General features: G+C 37.2%; 1 protein-coding gene across 1 annotated transcript in view; it reads left to right on the top strand.

The window, feature by feature from the left end:
• Positions 1 to 14,695, top strand: part of LOC149237332 (rhomboid-like protein 20) — a 36,852-nt gene extending 22,157 nt beyond the window's left edge. Inside the window, exons 2-3 of the mRNA XM_089369233.1 lie at positions 11,512 to 11,619; positions 14,198 to 14,695. Of these exons, the coding sequence (XP_089225359.1) occupies positions 11,512 to 11,619; positions 14,198 to 14,695 (606 nt within the window). The remainder of the gene's footprint in view (positions 1 to 11,511; positions 11,620 to 14,197) is intronic.
• The last annotated feature ends 7,883 nt before the right edge of the window (positions 14,696 to 22,578 follow it).

Below are 22,578 nucleotides of genomic sequence, written 5' to 3' on the forward strand. Positions count from 1 at the left end.
GTCTCCATAGCTCTTTAAGTTGCAAGAATTGCAGGTGGACAGGTGGAATGGTAAAAACACAGTCTGGAGGCAGTTCTCTGTGTAAACAGTTGATGTTTTGAGTATCCAAGGGGAATTCTCTCAATAGCAATTGAAATACTACTGGAGTCTAGTGACAGAACTTCTCTGTGGTCTAACTGAACTCTCCAACCGGGTGAATTATATTTATTAGGAGCTCTGCCGGGAAAACGCAGAATTACAGAGGTTTTATGTGAATTGCAGGTTTCTAAAGCTCTACAGGTACTTGTTGGCCCTCACAATGACAATGGTGGATGAGCAAATGGAAATGAACGGTGCAAATAGCGTTTTTATGGTTCTACTATCCCTCTGAGCAATTTCAAGCTTAATGAAGGTCGTATGGAGGGCGAAACGGTCTAAATACCTGTAATTCGACGAGCAGAGGTTGAAGCAAAGGTGCACGATTGCTGCTTGAGGAGGTTGCCCGGGCTAATAGACTGGTTGGCGAAAATTGGAGTGCAAACGGTCATGCAGAGCGTCCAACAGAAATAACAGTGAAAGTGGTAAAAAACACAGGAAAATTGGTAAATATGGGTTATTTTACCAATTTGGCGCTTTTTTCTGCTGACGTCAGCATGACGTCATTGGTGGGTCATGGTGAGGTGACGTCAGCTGACGTCATCGGGCGACGTGGCAGTGGGTGACTGGTCAAAGGGGCGGTGAGGTGGCAACCCAGTCAGCAGTGAGGTGGACCAATGACAAAGGCAGGTACGCGCAGATAAGGACGTGGCGGTGAGTCAGTGACGGGTAGGTGGCAGTCAAACCGCAGCGGTTACGGTTAAGGCCTTAACCGCCGCGGTTTCTCGGGGCGGTTTAGGTACGGCGCAGAGGCTGTCAGAGTCGGCTCCGAGATGGTTCATCGGTTGACGCGTGGAGGAGGCGTGACAAGGCGCAACGTCACTTTCCCGGAGGTTAAAGTGCCGCCATAGGATGTGCTCCGATATTGATGTGGACCGTCGGATCTGATGGGCTTGATCCGACGGCTGGCGGAGGAGAAAGGTGCTCGGGTTATATGCGGGCGGGGAACTTTAGGTTTTATGGGTTTTTTATTGGTTTTTTTCGAATGTTTTTTCATTAAACCCATAATGCGCTAACCCTTTGGAAATGCGCCAGAGGCGGGTTTTTTTTTAACTTTGGTTATTTTTTCAAAGGATTTGAAGGCGGAATAGGGTTTTGTAAGGGTTTTCCAATGCAAATGGTGATTGGAGGAGCAGTTTGACTTGCAGCAAGGGGGAATAGGATGGGACAGGTTCACCAAAGTGACCAGATGTCACTTTGGTCCCTTTTGAAGACCATATGGCTATAATGCCAAGGGGAGGGAGTATATATAAGATTTGGGGCTTTGTACACCTTAGTGTTAGTATTATTAGGGGAAGGGGTAAAATAGGGGAGTTATATAGTAAAATTAGAGGTTAATATGAATGAAGGGGGCAAATGAAAGGGATTTTACTGAGTTTATTTGAAATTGACTTGGTTTTGAGAGTAGATCAAAATGAAAAGATCTTAGACAAGATATGTGGATTCTGAATGAACTAGAACCATCATAAAACCATGATCTCTCTCCATAAATCTCAGCTGAAAGAAAGGGGGTGTTAGCAATGGAGTAGGGAGGGAAAAGAGAAGTTAGTGATGCTCTTTGCTGATAGAATTTTTGCCTTGGCAAAACACCTCTTGACAACTGTGTAATGGTGATCATATCCTTTCTGCAACCACAACTGCCTACCCAGCTATTTTGCCTAGCATTTTTTGTTTCTCCTTGGAGGGTGCACTTGAGCTTGCAAACCCTCAATTGCCTTTTCTTTTCTTTGGCTTTTTCCTTTTCTCTCTATCTACTTCTACCCTTATGTCTTCCAAGGTCCCAAATTAAACTTTTGGGAACCTTTGCTTCTCTACCTGAACTACTTGTCTGCCAAGATTAAGCTGTTTGGACAGACCTCTTTCCCTATTCTACAACTCAAAATTGAAACATGGCATGATCCAGTTTAGACTGTTGAATCATCCACAAAATTTGAAATAAGGTCCTCAGTACTTGAAACACTTAACCCAGCTCTTGCTTTCTAGGAAATATGGGATCTTTGGGATACCAGAGCAGAGCATATTTGGCTTTTCTCTTGCCAGTCATGAAATATGAAACCTATTACTATAGGTATCCAACAGGGGGGAGGCGACCCAATGCAATTCATCAGGTGCCACGTAGCAGTGGAGTGAATAGTGAAACCACCCATATCGAGCGAGTAAAGGTCAGCCTTCGGAGGCTGCCCGATATGAGTGTCAACCGTTGGATCAATCGGGGTCAGATCACATGCCGATTGGGGTGATGATTTGATGTGAGGTTTAATGGAGGGTCCCAATGGGTTTTAATGTGTGGAGGGATTAATTAATGAAGGATTACGAAGGTTTAATGATGTCAGGAATGATTTCATTGGCGGGGACAGATTTAATTAATCACTAATTGACTAATTAATCTTTTTATTTCGACGGTGGGTCATGGTTATTAATTAGTCGCTGATCAACTTAATTAATCCCATTAATCAGTTTATTAATAAGTTTATGTTTCAAACTTTGGGGCGGGATATTAACATATGGGTTTTAAATAAAATATACGGAAAAGGGTTGATTCTTTGGGAATTAATAAATAATGTTAGAAGTAAATATGAAATGAGAGTGGAAAACGAAGTGCGCTAAGTATAATGTATATTAAGTTTATTTACATTTTCACATAGAACATTATAACTTAGGCTAAATGCACATTTGTGGGTTTTTGTGGAAAAGGGGTTTGCTTGGGGGTGATTACTCTCCTTAGGCAAATGATGGTTTTACCTTAGGAAAAGGGATTTTGAAGGGAAAATGAATGAATTGAAGGGGGTGAATGTTTGTGAGGGGTCTTTTAGTACTTAGGACCTATAAGTTATTGGCCCGAGGGTCCGATCCCTCTAGAATTCAGAGAAATGCTCTGAGGCCCTTTAACTTAAGGTTTTAGACACTTTTGACTGTGCTTATGGGAAATTAGTAAAATTAGGGGTAAAATGAATGGGGAAATTAATCACTTAACTATGTGTAAATGCCCAATTATCATCCATACTTTAGCAACTTGATGATGAAAGTAAATGATATGATTTTATCTGATCAATCATCATAATTCTGCAACCATGTAACTGCTTACCAATCTACTCATCCTATCATTTTTTCTACTCTTTATTAGGGTGCACTTAAGCTGGCAAACCCTCATCAAAACTTTTTCTTTTCTTTTACAATAAAAATCTATCTAAGTCTATCCTTATTACATCCAAGGGCTCAGATTAAAATGTTGAGCTCCTTTTATTTACTCTACCTATCTACTTATCTGCCAAGATTAAACAGTTTTGTAAGATATTATTCTCTATCTCTAAGCATGAAGTTCAAAGCATGGAATAACCAAGATTAAACTGTTTGATTACCATGGATTGTGGCATGAATAACAAGTTGCACACAATCATTATTAATCATAAAAGTAAATAATAGTGGCATTTGTACTTGCACATTTTCATGGTCTTTCTCTTTTTTTTTCTTGGGGTTCATTTTTCATCTTTTTTGACCTTTTTCAGTCTTTTTTGTCCTTTGATTTTTCTCTTAGTACATACCCTCTTTACATTTTTTTAAATTTTTGATTTTTTGAATATGGAAAACATTTGCAAAAAGAAAAGGTATGTACATATTATAGATTTGACCTCAACCAAAACAAAAATTATGACTCCTATTGTTATAGGAACCTAGTAGTGGCTCCACTTAGGGATGGCATTTCCTGATGAAATGTCAAGAACTAGTAGATCAATGGCTTCTAAATCACTGTGATTTTACTCTGCAACTTTCCCTTTTTACTTTGTTGCTTTAATGATATTTATGATAGTGAAACTTTTTGAAGCTTAGCGCCTTCTCTTCAGGCTTCAACTCCGATATTTTACCATCTAATCCACACTAAACTTTGTAAAGGATATAATATGTACAAGTGATTAGTGAAATTAGTAACTGGTATCTATATAGTGCTTAAGCATTCGACCATTAACTGGTCCTCCTTATATTTCTTCACCATCCAATTCTTTGAGAAAATAAGCATTGTTACCTCTAAAAGAATAAATAATGTAAGGGCCTTTCCACAAGAAGTCAAACTTCCCATGTTTACCTTTTTCTTCCCTTCTTGAGTCCCATTTCAAAACTTTATCTCCTAGGTAGAAATCTTCTACCTTGGTTCTTTTGTCAAAAGCCTTTTTGATTTTCTCCTGCACAATTTGGGATCAGATATAGACTTCTTCCCTGGTCTACTGCAAATGTATTGTCTGGTTGATCCTCCTTTGAATGTCATTTGGCTCAACCTGTGCTTCTTGAAGTAGTTTCATTACTGGTGTTCCCAAAGAAGATGGGAAGACAACCTCCATTCCATAGACTAGCTGGTAAGGGCTGGTACCAATAGACTTCTTAGTGGTCAGCCTATCTGCCCACAAGGCATTTACTAGCTTCTTATTCCAGGTTTTCTTGTTATCTTCCAACAATTTTTTGATGATATTCACTAAGATTTTGTTGGAAGACTTTGCTAGTCCATTTCATTGGGGATAGTAGGTAGTGGAATGACCCAGGGTTATGTGATATTTGTTGCAGAAATCAATCATCCTCTTTGATTTAAAGGCTGCTACATTGTATGTGATAATCTTGGTAGAGAAACCAAATATGGATAGAATGTTGGCCTCAAGGAAACCTATTATGAAAGTATCAATAGCTTGTCTCGAGGGTATGGCTTCTATCCATTTTGTAAAATAATCAGTGGTAGTTAAGATCCATCTATGTTGGGTAGAGGAAGGGGGATGAATTTCACCAATGAAGTCAAGGCCCCACTATTGAAATGGTGTTTCGGTAGATATAGGTTTCAAAGGTAATGGCAATAGTTTTCTTTTTCCTTCGAAGATCTGACATTTGTGGCATGAAGTTACAAATTTTTTCACATCAGAAAATAGAGTGGGCTAGTAAAAACCAGCTCTTAAGATTTTATCAGTTGTGGTCTTCCAGTAAAGATGTCCCCCACAGTCACCTGCATGAAATTCTTGCAATATTTTGTCAGATTCTTCCTTTAACAAACAATTAAGAAGGATGCCTTCATGATTTTTCCAAAATAAAGCATTGTCAATTATGAAAAACTTCAAAGATTTCATTTTTAAGAACCTACTTTTAGTTCTGGACAACTCAGGAGGAGCTTGAAGATTTTGTAGAACGTATATTATATCAGCATACCATGGTGAGTCTATAAAGGCCTGGCTGATCTGTGGAGTTGCCATCTCCTCTTCGTTATCCAATTCTGCAATGAAATTTATGTTTAGGGCTTGACAGTTTGATTCAGCCATGAGCTTGGATAAACCTTGGCCCTTAATCAATTTTGTAGGTTTAATTTCTAAATCATACTCTAATATGGTAGCTATCCACTTCCCTCTCTTTCCATCTGGTCCATCCTATGTTAGAATGTCTTTGACTATAGCATTGGGAACATAAGCTACTATATGAGAGTACAAGATATAAACTCTGAAATCTTTAATAGCTTTAACTAGAGCAAAAGCTTTCTTTTCCATTATATTATACTTTAAAGGTGCATCTCTCAGGGCTTTACTGAAGAAAGCTATTGGTTGTTCAAAACCTTGATCATTCTTTTGTAGTAGGACTGCAACAATTGTATGTTTTGAGGCGAAAGAAAAAATGATAAAATCCCTATCAAACATTGGACTGATGAGGACTGGTGTTTGTGTTAAGGCTAGCTTTATATCTTCAAATGACTTTTTAGCCTCTAGATTCCATTTAATAGTCGAATCTTTCTTTAACATACTTTTTAGTAATTTAATTAGTTCAGCTAAGTTAGAGACAAATCTTCTCAAAAAGTTTATTTTACCTAGAAATGCTTGTAGTTCTCTGATGTTCCTAGGATGTGGTATTTGAAAAATGGCTTCAATTCTAGTTGGGTCAATCCGGATACCATCTTTGGAGATTATGTGGCCTAGTATTTTTCCCTCTTTCAATCCAAATAAATATTTTTTAGGATTCAGGGAAATTCCATACTTCCTACACTTGGTAAAAACCTGCTTAAGATGATCCAGGTGTTGCTGATCTGATTTAGAGAATATTGTGATATCATCTAGGTATATTACCAGGAAGTCATGGATTTGTTTTGAAAAGGCTATGTCCATTGCTCTTTGAAAGGTGGCCCCTGCATTTTTTAACCCAAAAGGCATTTTCACATACATGAAAGTGCCCCATGGTGTAGTGAATGCAGTCTTTGCCTGATCATCTGGGTGGACTAGGATTTGGTTATAACCAGAGAACCCATCTAGCAGTGAGATTCTGGTGGAACCTACTACCCTTTGTAATATGTGATCCATTTTAGGAAGAGGGTAGTTATCCTTCAGTGAAACTTTATTCAAATTCCTAAGGTCAACACATAGTCTAATTTCACCAGTTTTCTTTCTTGTAGGTACCAAATTAGAAACCCAATCTAAGAATCTAATTGGTGCAATAATCTTAGCTTCATACATTCTTTTGATCTCTTTTTAATAGAAGGCAGTAGAATAGGGTTAATCCTTCTAAGCTTCTGTCTAAAAGGCTTTTGATTTTCTTTTAATGAGATGGTGTGTTATATTATGTTGGTATCATAGGACTTAAGGTCCTCATAATTCTAGGAAAAAACATCTTGGAATTCCTTTAGCAGTTCTATGTATTTCACTTTTTCATTGGGAGGCAAATATTTTGAAAGTTTTATCATTTTGGGATCTTCTTCAAAGCCTATGTTATATTCTTCAATGTCTGATTTCAAGGGTTCCATTTTAGGCTTTTTAGGAACATCGTTTGAATCAAATAAGTCCTCCAAAGGAGTTAATCCTTTGGACAACAAATTATCTTTCAGATTGATGACTTCAGATTGTTCATTGATTGCTTCATCAATTTCCATTTGTTTTAGGTTTTGAATATCAGATTTTGTAAACTTTGTGGGATAGAAATTATCTATCTTTTCATCTTCTACTTTGTTAATTTCTACTTCATTAGTGCAATCAAAATCTAATGTCATGTCTATGTCTATGTTACTCTTCACAAATTCATCATCTAAACTTAGAAAGTTGTTAATTTGCTGATCATTATCGAACACTTTCCAGTTCTTTAAGTTGTTAGGAATAGCAGGTCTATGCCTAACCTCAGCAGTGTACTGATGGTTGGGTTGAAATGGCAACTTGCAAGTACTAGCAAACATTGCTAAACTGTGAGCTTGCATATTGTGTTTTCTTGGAATAACAACAAGCTTGGTTTCTAAAAAAGTATTTAGTATTTCTACAACTGTTCCTCTATAAAATCCTAATCTAGGATCTCTAGTCATATAAACAACGTTAATTTGTTTTATTACCAACTCAGAATCTCCCATAATAGAGACTCTTATGGCTCCTAACCTTTTGACCAATTTCAGACCTAACAAGAGTGCTTCATATTCTGCCATATTGTTTGTACATTTAAAGTTCAATCTGTAGGCATGACCCTTTGAATGATCATTTTCTAAGTTGTAAATCCATACTCTTGCTCCTGCACCTAGTTTGTTTACTGACCCATCAAATTCAAGATGCCATAGGATTTCATGCTCATAATTTTCACTATCTGGGGGAATGAAATCTTTTTTGACTAAAGTATCTAGGTCATCTTTATTATCTGAAATTTCATGAATTTGGACACTTTGATTTTCTTCTATTACTGTAATTTCTTTTGGTTCTGCTATAGTGTTGTCTGAAGTATTTTCTTGGTTAGATTCAGCATTATAAAGAATGAAAGAATCAATATCAAAATGCATTGAATATATAGGAAAGTTTTGAGGCCTCTCCTATGTACTCACTACATACTTCATCAGAGTTTCTCTATACAGTTTCTTAGGATGTCCAAAGACTGAAATGGTAGCATACAACATGTCAAGTTGCAGAGATCCTTGGAGTTTGGCACCCCAAGATCTAGACAACAACATACCATACTTAGGTGGTATATCAGCAACAACTATGTCCATTAGAATGGTTTTGGCAGGGTACTGCACTAGGGAAACACACAGGTCTTTTATAAGTCCTAGGCACTTAACTTGGCTTGGGTCTGGTGATATCCAAGTTTAGCTTCTCCATAATGGATTTAGGCATAAGGTTGTGTGAAGCCCCAGAGTCTAGCATGGCATTATGTAGGATTTTATCATGGATGTTAAGGCTAATGTAGAAGGGTGGTATCCCTCCTTCCATTGGTTTTCCATTAACATCAGGTCCAAAAATTAACTTAGGTTGATCATCAAATAGGTTAACGGAGTCTTCATTTTCAACGAAGTTTAAAGATTTGCTTATTTGAGATCTGTAAGTTTCATGTTTAACTAGTTCTGTTAAAGGAACTGAGATTTTAAGTTTGGCCACCTCTGCTCCCAAATTGAAAGGCAGAGGGGATTTGTCTGTTTGAACATTTGAAATCTTAGCACCTGGGTTCTGAGTGGTTTGTTCTTCTTTTTCATTATTTGGAGTCTTTTTAATTGGATTTTCTAATGCAATTTCTAGAGATTGTTCCACTGTTTCCTTGAGGGGAACTGAAGTGGAAGGTTTCTCCTTAGAAGGTTGGTCGTTGGTTACATCTTCAATGATAGGACTGGGAGGATTTTGACTTGGTCTAGAAAGGATTTGCAGGGTTTTTGTAACTGGAGGATTCTGATTTGCAGCTTTTACTTTCTTAGGCTGATTAGGTACTGCTTTTTTGTTTTGGTCCGGAACATCAGTGTTCTTTTTGCTCCTCAAATTGTACTATTTATGCACTTCGAAAATAGCAGAGTCATACCCTTTCTTGTAATCGAAATATTCTCCAGTTTGGGTCTGTAACTGTTGAAGCATGTATAGTTCTTGGTCATCCTGAGTTAGAAAAATAGTTTCTTCTTCATCTAACCCCATTAAGTTGATTTGGGTGTCTAGCTCAGGGTCTTCTTGATGGGAGGTTTCAGCATAATTTTCTTGGAAAGGTGGTCTAATGTTCTGATCAGGCCCATTTTTACTAGTGTTTTGGTTCTGGTTCTTTCTAAAGTTCAAATTCCTTACTGGAGATGCCTGTTGGCTATCCCAGTGAGGTTTCCTTTCAATGTTTTCTACTTTTTCCATCAATTTTTCCATTCCTTTAGCTAAAGCATCCATTTTTTGATCAGAGGGTGAATTCTCATCTTTCATGGGTGTTCTTCTCTCATTTCTAACCCTAGACCTTTTAGATAGTAGATTAGCTTCTATGTTAACTGCAACACTTTGCATATCTTCTAGTGTAGGGGGATTCCTTTCTCTAAGTTGAAAAGCCATATTTGTGTCAAATCCGTCTGGAAACTTAATTAGTGCTAAGCCGAGTGGAGGTCTAAGGTCAAGTGGTATTACATTATATACATTGTTAAACCTAGTGCAGTAGTCCTGAATGGCTTCGTTTGGTCCCCTCTTAAGGTTTTCATATTCAGAAAGAATTTGAAGAGGGTTCTTTTTCTTCTCCCACCTATGTAAAAATTGTTGGTAAAAAATCTCTAAACTATCTATACTATTAAGAGGCAAAGATCTAAACCATGTTCTCACATCTCCAGTTAGAGTTTGGGCAAAAATTCTCATTTGGACATCTCCTATGTCAATTTCATGCAGTTCGAAATAATCTATCATTTTCTTTGTGTGTTATTGTGTAGTGTAAGTTCCAGTGCCATCAAATAAGGTAATTTTACTCTGATAATTAGTTGGTAAGACACCCTAAGGAGCAGGCATGATAATAGGGGCATATCTGAGTGCCATAGATCTAAGTTGGACATGATTGAGAACAAGAGTTGGGGTAACAAGGGGATTCAGGACAACAAGGGGAGTTGGGGTAGTAGGGGTAATGTGTATTTGAAGGGTAGTGATAGGCTGATGGGGGAGTGTTGGGACTTAGAAATGTCATATTTTCATCCACCTTTTTCCTTACATTTCATCATCCCATTAACCTGTTATCATATCACTTTCCTACATACACTTGGGTTTCACCTTCTTATTTTCCATTTTATTCATTTTTGTATTATAAGTGAATTTATGATTAATTATTAGAAAATGTACATATTTTTATATATATCTCAAGAATATGTGAGTTTTGTGATGTAGGAAATATGTGAAGAATTAATATCTCCTCCACCATATCAAGGAGATAATTATGCAAGCCTTTTTCTACGGAGAAAATCATGGAGGCATATCGAGAAAATCATGGAGGCATATCTTATCCTAAGGAGAAGATCATGGAGGCATATCGAGAAAATCATGGAGGCATATCTTATCCTAAGGAGAAAATCATGAAGACATATCTTATCCAAGATATGAGAGAGATTTGTGCGATGATATCTTGTAATAACGGGAAACTAGTTGAGAGTGCTTGAGAGAATATTGGATATGTAATTATGGAAAGGTTATCTTCCTCATGTATATAAGAGAGTGCTCTCTCTTCATTGGAATAATGAATAATAGAGAATGGAGATTAACTTTGATTCTTTCATGATTTGTAATTTAGTTATTGTAATATAATTTGACATAGTTTTATTGTTATGAGCTCATATCTGTTGTTTGCCATTCACTTCTTCACATGTTGTATTTATTTTCCTTTATGCAATTTCATGCTTTCCTAGTTAGTGTTTCAATGCTTTAATTTGATTTCAGTAATTTAGATTAGATTAGATTAGATTAGTTCCACTTCAGTCCTGCATATATAGTGCATGTGTCTCGTAAGTCTACGGACCTCGGATTGATAAATTAAATAGTTGGGTAAGTACTACAACGGAACTAAACGAACATAGTTTCACCCAACATTTTGGCGCCGTTGCCGGGGAGGCACGATGGATTGAAGTTTAGTTTGATTTCTTTTATGCAAGTGTGTTTAGAAATGTTCCTAACTCCGAGGTGTTAAGGCAGTAAGACGTGGGGAACAACCTACGCATCGCATTCGAGATACCGTAATGGGCTCGACCTCGTATGGATCAGGGCATGTAGGGCGTGTTTACATTTATGCAAGTGTGAATTTCAATTTCTGCAAGTGTGTTTGATTTTCGCAACTGTGAAGAATGTGTGATGAATTCATGGTTCATGGTTATAATTGAAGCATTCAATTACTCAATTAATGAGCAATCCTTGTAAGAGGTTTTAATTGAGTATTGAATTCAAGATTATTTCTGTGGTCCTTTTGTTTTTAGTGTGCTGATTTTTATTTGTTTTTTTTTCCTTTCAACATGGTTTTATAATGAGTGTCAGCTTGGAACTACTCACTCAGATCCTTGCAGAAGTTGGAATCTCCTCTTCCCTGGAAAAGGAGATCTGGACAAAAATTGAAAGTTCAACTACTCCCCAAGAAATAAATGAAGATTCAACATCTGAAGAATCCTGTGTATCTGATGGCGAACAACCATTCGAACAGGAGATCGAGGAAGAAGAGCAGCAGATCGGAGAAGAAGAACAGGAATTACAACATAATCTGAGTGAGAGTAACTGTGCTTATCAAAGCTTCATCGAACAATGGTTCCAGGTAAGTACTAGATTAGATTCATCTTTTAATTTTTTAGTTGATTTGCAGTTACAGCAACCAGACTCATTCACTGTCAAATATTTTCATCCATCATTTGACAAATTGCTACTGAATCTATTGTTGTCACTGCTACGCGAATGGCTTCATTGGAAGTTTAACTACACGTAGCTAATTTGTAAATTCTAATTAGTATAGAGTAGGTAGGCTTTTAGATTTAATTTTCAGTTATGCTTTTACCTAGAATAAGTATGCTCTCCTCCTGCGTCTTTGTACGATCTCGAGGATCAGAAAATAGGTTTTAGTTTTGCTTAGAATAAGTATGCTCTCCTCCTGCGTCTTTGTACGATCTTGAGGATCAGAAAATAGGGATGATTTAGGCGACCAATTTCAGGAATAAATAAATGTTTTGCAATATGTTTCATCAAAAATATCTTTCAATATGCAAATTTTTGTGTCCATTTGTTAAAAAGAAAATTTAAAACTAACCATTTTTGTTTTTAAAGATAGGATTAATTTCATTTTCTAGACTGTTAATAATAAAAAATAAAATAAAAATAAAATAATAAAAAAATAAAAATAAAACAGTCAACCAGCGCACTCATGTATGGTTTCACACGGGTTATAGCTTGATAGTTGGAAGCTCTAAATCAGCGACGAACATTCTTGTTATCGAGGATTTGAATCTCAAATGTAAAATATTCTGTTGGGGAGGAAACATATTGGACTGTGGAATCCAGGGAGGATCCATCTGGGATTTTATCCTCTTTCGAGGACTCGACTCTAGACATCCATTTGTAAAGCCCGCATGCCATTAAATCAATATTAGCAATCATGATTTCAAACACATCAATGGACCGTGGGATTTTCAAGATAACCTACTGCCAAACTTCATTCAATAAAACCCAATGCATAATTCAATGACACAGATGGGAAAGAAAACACAGAGAGAGGGGATGATTGTTTTTTTCAAAGCAGAAGAACCCAATTACCCGGCTTTAAAATCTAACAGAGAGAAACCAAATGAAGCCAGCGTCTCCATATTGTTAAAACATAAAAAATAAAAAACAGTAAAATAATGGAATTTTCAGGATGGGTAGTAGCCGAGGATCTGGTTGGGCTCTTCTCGTAATTCTCAAAAGGGGTGCAGAACCAAAGAACTAGCCCTGTCTTCAACCAATTGCGGTACAACAGTGATACTATGTGGGATTGCTGCTGATTTGCTTGGATCCAATATTCACACACCCACCCTGATGCTTGCCAACTTTGTTGCCATACCCATAGAACTGAGTTTGGTGGTGCCTTTCTTGCGTCTTGGTGAAGTCATTACTGGCGGGGATCATTTTTCTTTGACTTCAGATGCACTGATGCTTGGCTCGCTGGTTGCAGCGCCCTTCATCTTGGTTGTACTGTATTTTGTTTTTATTCCCTGCTTTAAGTTCTTGGTTCTTAAATTCAGTTCTCATCCACCAAGTCCAAAGAATACACATCATCCTCACCCAGAACCCAAGCCCAAGATGCCAGGGATCCAATCGCTGGGTTTTCCAGTTAAATGCATGAATCTTATGGCAATGAAAACCTTCTGATTCTGATTAGTCAAGTCACAGGCTTGGCAAAGCCAATTGAATTTTGTTGGATTTGACAGGCCATCCATACGCAATCCCTGCAAACGTCAGTTTTCAAAAGCGGTTTGTGATCAAACCAGGACAAATTTAGAAAAAAGAAGACATGGGTTTTTTCCCTAATAGAATGAATTATAAAACCCAGAAATTGTTTGCTTGAATTCCTAACGGTTTGAGAGGGAATCGCGATTCTTCGAGACCCTATTTTGGTAACTGCGTGAATAAAAACGGTTTTGTACATCTGTCTTTTGAAGGCTCTGTCAGGTGGATAGGCTGATTGCCATTTTCTTTATGCATTGTTGCATGTCAAGTATCATATCTTTGCAGCTGTGAAAATCCCCCTCAAGTCCTGCATGATCATCGAGCTCCGACTCCGGCGTTTTGAGAGCCACTTTACCACACTGCTTGGTTTTTGGTGTATTTGCAATGTACGTTCGATGCCCCAATTTCCTGAGGATGATGCACAACTATGCTTATTACTTCTGCCTATTATCAATAAAATGATTCATGTGATGTTGATGTTTCGAGACTGAATGCATAGCCTTTTGTTGACGGATATAATTGCATCCTCCATTGGCAAGGTTAGCGTTGGCGCTGTCCCTTTTTACCATGGCTCCTTTATATGGTCATGTTCAATGCTTCAGCGCAATCCCAATGCCTCCTTACACTCTCTATTACTCTCATTTAAAAGCTGAATTTACTCGTCAAGTTGATAGTAGAGATGATGGTTAATTTTAGTCATGTTTGTGGTGATTCAAACCAGCGTGCCATTTTGACATTTCAGTATTTACATTCCTTATACCAGCGTTTAAAGAACCTTTCATCATAGTATCATGCCACTGATTTTGCATGGATGCCAAAAACAATCGTTGCTATAATGTCCAGACCAAAAGTTCTCAGAGGTTTTCACTTAATTGCTCCCAATCAAATTTCCATTACGAGTGCTTAGTGAGTGATAGTGCTTGATATTTTCCTCATTTATACATTTTTATTTCGATATACCGGTTTCAACATGGTTTCGTATTTTTGGGATCCAATTCTCTGACAAATCATTTGTCTACCTTGCTGGTCCTCAGCCACTTATTTCATCATGGAAAATATCAGGTCTTTGTGAAATCATCGCTGGATTGTCTTATCGACTGCATGTCTTTGGGCTTCGCAGAATTGAGTTCCCTGAGCAATTAGCTTCTATTGTTTCTCGCCTTTCCTTTTCGACTTTGTTAATGGGGCTATCTAACACCTCTTCAAGAGAGAATGTTACAAGGGAGGCTGTTACTTCATATGACACGGAATTTGAGGATGAGTTTGCTGCTGCAACTCCACTTCTTCATGTAACTATAGATCCATCTAAAGAAGCTGTTTCCACATTGGTTATAATGAGCTTTGATAGAAATCTCGCAATTGAAGCACTAGCCCAGACAAATAATGATATTAGCGCAGCAACAAATTCTCATTAATGCTAAAGCGGCATGGTGCTTGGTATCAATGGAGTGGTTGTTCCATATTTCTTGGTTTCATTTTTATCATCATTGATTTGTACACCTTTGGGGTTTTGATAATGATATCTCGTTTATGAAAACCTTTCTTCCATTCATTGTTTATTCTGTTCCAAATTTATGAAATTGTTTTCTGTAACAAAAAAAAAAATAAAATAAAAAAATATATATAATAATAATAAAAAAAAAAACACAAAACATAATATAAAAAGAAAAATAAATAAATAAATAATAATTGCCCTCATTCATTCATACACTCACTACTTGTTCCTTAACAAATACAATGCTTTTTCAAATGTTTTAAATGAATTTTTCTGCAAGCCACTAAAAACATTTTGAAAAAGTATTGCACCATCAATATGTACAATGCATGGGGACATGCAATATTTCTAAGTTGGGGGGAAATAAAAGTATGTTGGACTTTTTGTGAATTTGTGGGCAAAAGTAGGATGTATATACTAACAAGTGAAATGAGATTGGTGTTATGTGTAGGACAACAAGAAGCTTATGCAGAAAGCTCAACATTACGATGCGACACCTTTTTCATCCACAATTAGAGTTATTTCGGAAAATAATTAAAAAAATGGACATTTTGTAAATTCTTGAAAATGCGCTAATTTGTTTTTGAGTCACTTCATACAGGAATGATCGATGGAGATGGCACACGAAGATGACAATTTTTATGCAAGAATGGTGCTAAGTTTTTCAGAGTATGCAAAGTGATTTTTCCAAATCACAATGAAACATGCATCATTGGATGCTTGAAGGAACAAATTCTTCACTGCACATATCATGACATTTTCCATTACACACCTTTTGCATCATGATTACTTCACTTTTTCCTTCCACATACCTAGACCATCCTTGTGTTGCAACCCATCTTCCATTTCCTTATCTTTCACAACTTCATGCACGCCTATTTTTCTGAATCGCATACATCCATTTATCCTTTTCAGTTTAGTTTTTCCTTCTAGTTTGCCTTCTGAATAAAACTCATTCCCTTTCCATGATCACATTACCTTGATTTCCTAGCCATGCTGATCCACACTGCTTATCCGTGAGTTCTTTCCATTTATAGTCCTACCAAATCTTTTTGTACAAACTCGCGTTGACTGATGTGGGATTCCTTAAGGCCCACCTTTCAACAAGTCTTGCCCCATCGACACCAGCACCTTATCTAGGAAATAGACTAGAGTTCATTTTGAGTACCTAGAGGCTTGCATGCCTTAATGACAAGTTCTCTCGCTGGCGATCATGGGAATACATCAATGTCCCTTGATCTTCAGATCTTGCAAGTGGCTCGACCTCGACACATCCATTCGCACTTTGCAAGATGTACTCCGGTACCTTGGCACTCATTGACATCAATGGTGATTTGCCTCGCATTGGTTAACGGCATACATCAATGGCTGGTAATCCAATGATTTCTATTCATGTTCGACATCGACACATTCATTCGCATGTTTAGAATTGTACCATCGGGTTTGTAGCGGGTGAAGACTATACACTTTTTCATGACTCCCTCAACAGTTACAGTAGTATGCATTCTGATCTATGAGAGTACCACAGTACCACTTTCAGCTTTTATCTTTTCCATGATTCAGCATCAGCAGTTCAGATTCCTTCATTCTCCAGGATCCAGTTACATTAGTCACATTTTCCTGATCCAGCAGCAGCAGCAGCTACATTCCTATTGCATACTTCATCATTCTTGGGTAAGTAGAGGTATGTTGTTTTCTAATCTTTAATCATGCAATTCCTTATATGCTAACTTGAATATTTTGGAAAATTCCCTCACCATGCTACATTTCCTTTCATGTGCCATGTTAAGTTGCATGCGGACATGCAACCAATTCAGTTGAGGGGGGGGGGGGGAACTACATTCACTACATATTCACTTCCATGATTCCATTTCTTCACCACTATCACTCCATTTACCATTCACAAACATTTATTTTCCAATGATACTTTGTTGCACTTTGTTTCATACACAATATTGGCATGCTTTATTAATATTACAAAAAGGGCTTTCTTATGCACATTATGATTTCCAGTGAATGTTTACATTATTGAAGAAAAGAGAACAGAAAATGAAATGAATGTTGTTAACACAAGAACCAACATTCTTTGTATTCATGGTTGTCACACAAGAACCAACCATATTCATGGTTGTCACACAAGAACCAACCATAAGAAAATGTAAATTGTTACCAATGTCTCTCACATATCCTGGAAACATTTAAGACATCATCATGTAAAGCCAAAGTTCAATATGCCAAATGTTCTTAAAAGATACCCATGCATGGTTGCATGAGGACATGCAACAAGTTCAGTTGGGGAGGATGTTGGGACTCAGAAATGTCATATTTTCATCCACCTTTTTCCTTACATTTCATCATCCCATTAACCTGTTATCATATCACTTTCCTACATACACTTGGGTTTCACCTTCTTATTTTCCATTTTATTCATTTTTGTATTATAAGTGAATTTATGATTAATTATTAGAAAATGTACATATTTTTATATATATCTCAAGAATATGTGAGTTTTGTGATGTAGGAAATATGTGAAGAATTAATATCTCCTCCACCATATCAAGGAGATAATTATGCAAGCCTTTTTCTACGGAGAAAATCATGGAGGCATATCGAGAAAATCATGGAGGCATATCTTATCCTAAGGAGAAGATCATGGAGGCATATCGATAAAATCATGGAGGCATATCTTATCCTAAGGAGAAAATCATGAAGACATATCTTATCCAAGATATGAGAGAGATTTGTGCGATGATATCTTGTAATAACGGGAAACTAGTTGAGAGTGCTTGAGAGAATATTGGATATGTAATTATGGAAAGGTTATCTTCCTCATGTATATAAGAGAGTGCTCTCTCTTCATTGGAATAATGAATAATAGAGAATGGAGATTAACTTTGATTCTTTCATGATTTGTAATTTTGTTATTGTAATATAATTTGACATAGTTTTATTGTTATGAGTTCATATCCGTTGTTTGCCATTCACTTCTTCACATGTATTTATTTTCCTTTATGCAATTTCATGCTTTCCTAGTTAGTGTTTCAATGCTTTAATTTGATTTCAGTAATTTAGATTAGATTAGATTAGATTAGTTCCACTTCAGTCCTGCATATATAGTGCATGTGTCTCGTAAGTCTACGGACCTCGGATTGATAAATTAAATAGTTGGGTAAGTACTACAACGGAACTAAACGAACATAGTTTCACCCAACAGGGAGTGAAGGTATGAATGGAGATGAGGGACGATCTTTAGAAATGTGGGGAAATGATGGTGAGCTAAAAGAAGTCGAAGCAGTTTCAGAAAGTTCAGGGATTCTATCAGAAGTAAGGGATGACTGAGGGGAATTCAGAAGGTACTGATCAATTGACAAGTTTTCTCTTTGGACTTCAAGTTCAACTGTGAATTCTGGATCTAGAACTATGTCCTCAAGTTCACTTTCAGACTTAGTTCTAAATAGGGAATTATCAAAATACTCATCAAAAGGGAGGTCTTCTATGAACAACCACTCAACAGGGCATGAATTGGATCTGAATAAAGGTCTTGGGCTTACTGAACTTTCTTGTCTTCTAATTATTCTCGGAATAAGGTTGGGATTGTCAAATACAGGGGGAGGATTTGGATCAGGATTGGCCCTGGTATAGTGAGTTCTCCCTGAAGCCAGATTTTGAGCTTTTTCTACTTCTTTTCTTTTATGAAATTTTGAAATAACTTCTAATAAACCCTTTAAGATGATTAAAAATAAAAATTTGAATTTCTCAAAGGTTTATTAAGACTGGGGGTTTGAGTCCCCAGTATGGTCGCCACTATGTTATCACTTAGATGTCTTCCCTAGAAGTTATCAAAGAAGCAATAGTCTGAGGTAACCACAAACCTAATCTTTTAAACTCGGGTTCTAGGTAACCTAAGTCCAGAGAGGGCTCTCTCTTTATAATTTAACATTGTTTTGGGTAGATTTCAGGCTAGTTCTTAGTGCTCAAGGTATTTTGTTTTGATTGGGTGGTGGAATTAAGAAAACATATGGGCAGAGCAAATTTTCAGTCCATTAGGCTATGGAGTGAATCAACAGTGGCTTAACTGGATCTGATCAAACACTAACGTAGGATTCCATTGGGTAGGTTAGCATAGCAAAATGCAAATCTGGGGTTCAAATGGATGAAGTAGTCCTCACCAGGGCAAAGGGCAATGAAGAATCCTTAACCGGATGATCAGTAGCAAAGGGCAATGAAGAATCCTTTACTATGGACCAAAGGGGGGTTAAACTACAGAAGTAAGGGAGCAATTAAGAATTCCCAGACCAAGATAGTTTAGTAGAAAACATATAAAAAGTAAATAGTTAAAACAGAGAGAATCTAAGCTAACTTTGAGATATTATTCCTTGTTTACTTTATAGATTTCATAAGAGACACATATGAATATTTATAACATGAAGAGAAAACAATATTTAAACACAAAGAGATAATACTTATTGGTTCCAACTGTGCACAAGAATCCAGTGAAATGTCATTAGCTTTATTTCATATCCAGCAAAACCAATCCAGTCTTGAGTACAATAGCTCCTTGGCTCAAAAATAAAATGTCTACAGAAATGTATTTTAATCCGCACGAATTACCTCAAAATATGAAGTATTTATACAAAATATGCTACAAAATATCTCATAACAATATGAGAATTATTTGAGGAAACTAGAAAATATCTTCAACATGAATATAGAGACAGATGGAGAACTTTCTTCTTATTGTCCCTTTTATTATGACTGTGCTGGTTGTTATAACTTGGATTTGGCTCTTTCAGTTGCTTTGTAGTTGTGTGCTGGAATCACTTTCTATATTCTACCTACTGATACTCTTTACCTGTTCTGCTTTGACTCTGTCTTACCTGTTTCACCTGGCAGCAATGTTTTACCATATAGATTTACTGCAGTAACTTTATAGTAAATCAGTTAGATTTGTCCACCATTCACTGTCAGGTAATTTTATCCTTATCATTTTCCTGTATATCTCGTCAGCTTCTGTATACTTAGCAAAATTTGGTCTACTGGTAAACAAATGCTTTACCTCATGCTCTATATAAAACAAATTTTCAAGACTGTCATATAGTACCTTTCCAGTGGGCAGAGATTTTACTCCTGAGGTACTAGCTTGGCTTCTGGCTAGCTTGTTTAGCCTTTCAATATAATCATCTTGAGTCATCAGCTTGTCATTTATTACCATAGGACTGGGAAGTCCTTTGTCTCTCAAAATTCCATACTTTGTCATAAAACTGTCAATGTCTGCTTGAATGCTTTGACACCTTTTCTCTAGATTGAGCATTAGGTTCCTTTTGGTGAGAACCTTCTTTATTTCTATGATGGTTGCCGTTCTATCCTCTATTTCTAGTTCATCCAGCTGGTACCTATTTCTGCTGTTCAAGAATGTTATCAATTGGTTGGCTTCTTCAGGTTTATCTCCCAACTCTTCTCTTGTCTTGTGGACTGCTTCTGTAGCCACTTTTACTAGTTCAGTCTGTTCAAAAATAACTTGAATAGAAGGCCAAACCTCATTGATGGAATCAATGATGTTGGCCCAAAGAATTTCTTTCATGTCTCCCAGTGGCTCTTGCAATGTCAAGTCCTTTTCAAGGACTTTTATTCTTTCTACCATTCTTTGGTTCTTCTGAACTTCTTCCTTTTGCTGTATCTGGGCAAGTTTACAGTCAGTCTCTAGATTTGACACTTTTTCTCTAAGTTTCTTAAGTTCATTGGCCTTGATGCTCATTTCCTCCCTAGCCCTTACCAATTCAGCTATTTTTTCTATGGAAGTACTTGCACTTGTAGATGCCCCTATGCCTGCTGATGTACCCTTTACTAGCAAAGCGGTAGCTGGTGGAATTGTGGGTGCTAAGGCAGCAGCCAATGTGGAGGGTACTGTAGTGGAGACTGTAGGAATTAAAATCTAAGGAGTGGCGGCAAACTCACTTTGCTTAGGCTGTATCAAGTTATCTAGCTCATTTTCTGTCTCTTTTAATTGTTCATTGAGCTTAAGGACTAAGTCCATAAGCTCTTCCTCCTTCTGTGTTTCCAACACTTCAGCTGTCTGAGGATGATGTAGAAGAGGAATTTTGAGTTGCTTCTTCAGTGCAGCTATATCATTATTTTTCTTCTTGATAAGCTTTTCTACAGCTTTCACATCCTTAGGATCATGTCCTGACTCTATGACCAAGTCCTCTAAGGACTTTATTCTATTGTCATTGGCCTGTGAAGAAGCCTTCTCCAACTAGAATTGTGCTGAAATATTATTCAGCGAATTCTGGAGCTGGTGGGCTACAATTGCCTTGCTGGTCAAGGTGGAGTAGATCATTTCCCCAGTTTTCTTATGTAACTCAATTTGGTCAATAGGATGGATATCCTTTGCCAATACTTCAAAATATGTTTTTAGATATTCTGCCATTCATCTGGGTTGCTGTGTAGTTGGTTTCAAAAAACTCATTTGCATTTACCTTCCTTTATGTTAGAGGCTGACATTAGCCTTGTTTGATTTGTTGGAGCCATTTTCAGGTAGTGTGCATAACTTTGGGCTTTTAATCTTTCATTTCTTGCCTCGATTTCTTTGTATTTCTCTTTGATATCTTGGCTCTAGCCAGTAGGATCCCTGAAGGAGGATACTTCCACACTTTGTTTCCTTTCTAGCATTTGAGTTTGTGAGGTGGAAAGTTCTTGTGTACCTCCTAAAGGAGTGGTCTGCCTGCTTTCTACTCCTACAGTTCTTGTTGTCTCCTCGGTAAACTCCTGTTCTGAAAATGGGTTCAACCTTTGCCTCTTGACATAGGTTTGGGCAATAGGTCTACTACAAGGGGTGGCCTTCTCTCTGTCTCTTTTTAGATTCCTCTCCTCATTTAGAGGAGTCTACAAAATGGGAGGATTTCTCATGATTTTCTCTGGTTGATCAAGTTATTCTGAAATCTCAGGCTATTCAGATTCCTCTAGCTGCTCTGTTTCCTGTCGGTGCTTTGATGCTTCTAGTTGCTCTGAAGGTCCTTCTTCTACTGTTTGCCCACTGTTTCCTTGTGATTGCCTTTGAGATTGAGTTTCTCCTGACACCTGTACAAATGAATCCTCATCAAGTCTTCTATCTAAATCAATCAATACATTGTTGACAGTAGTTTCTGTGCTATCCCAGTCTACCAAAGTTCTTTCCATCCATTCAAACTGATTTGCATATTGTTCAATTTCAAGGATTCTATGGTGGATATAAGGAGATAATTTATTCTTTTGCCTCCTATTGCAAATGAACTCTAAGGGGTCATAATTCCAGATGAAACTTTGTTTTAGTCTCAACCTTTGAAGGATTTCCTCTGCTTCCTTTCCTACTTCCCTCCTGTCACATATGAAAGGACCAAGCTGATATTTATCCTAAGCTGAGCTTTCTTCTTGGCTTTCACAGAATGCACCTTATCTGAATTAATCATTCATCTGTAGTACTCCAGAACAAAAAATCTCATAGGGAGGTATCTGGGCAGTTTGTAGGGAGCTAGCTCACTTCCATAGATTTTGATTTCAGTGTGGTTTTGGTATAGGTACCAATCCCCCACTCTATATTGTTTTGATAACTGAAAGACACTCCTAATGTCTGCACTGATTTTGGGGGGAGGGCTTCCTAATAGCATATTTGTTACTGGGTACATAAAGAGATCTATGAAATCGGTATAAGAATATTGAGAGTTAAATTAGTGGATCAATGAACTCTAGAAGACCACTGATCTGGGCTTGCCTCTAGTATCAAGCTTTTGGAGGGTGACTAGAAATTTATTAGCTTGATAATATAAG

This window comes from Pinus tabuliformis, chromosome 8 (genome assembly GCF_031772625.1).
Source record: "Pinus tabuliformis cultivar Carrire ecotype Pingquan chromosome 8, CPIR1, whole genome shotgun sequence".
Taxonomy (NCBI): Eukaryota; Viridiplantae; Streptophyta; class Pinopsida; order Pinales; family Pinaceae; genus Pinus; species Pinus tabuliformis.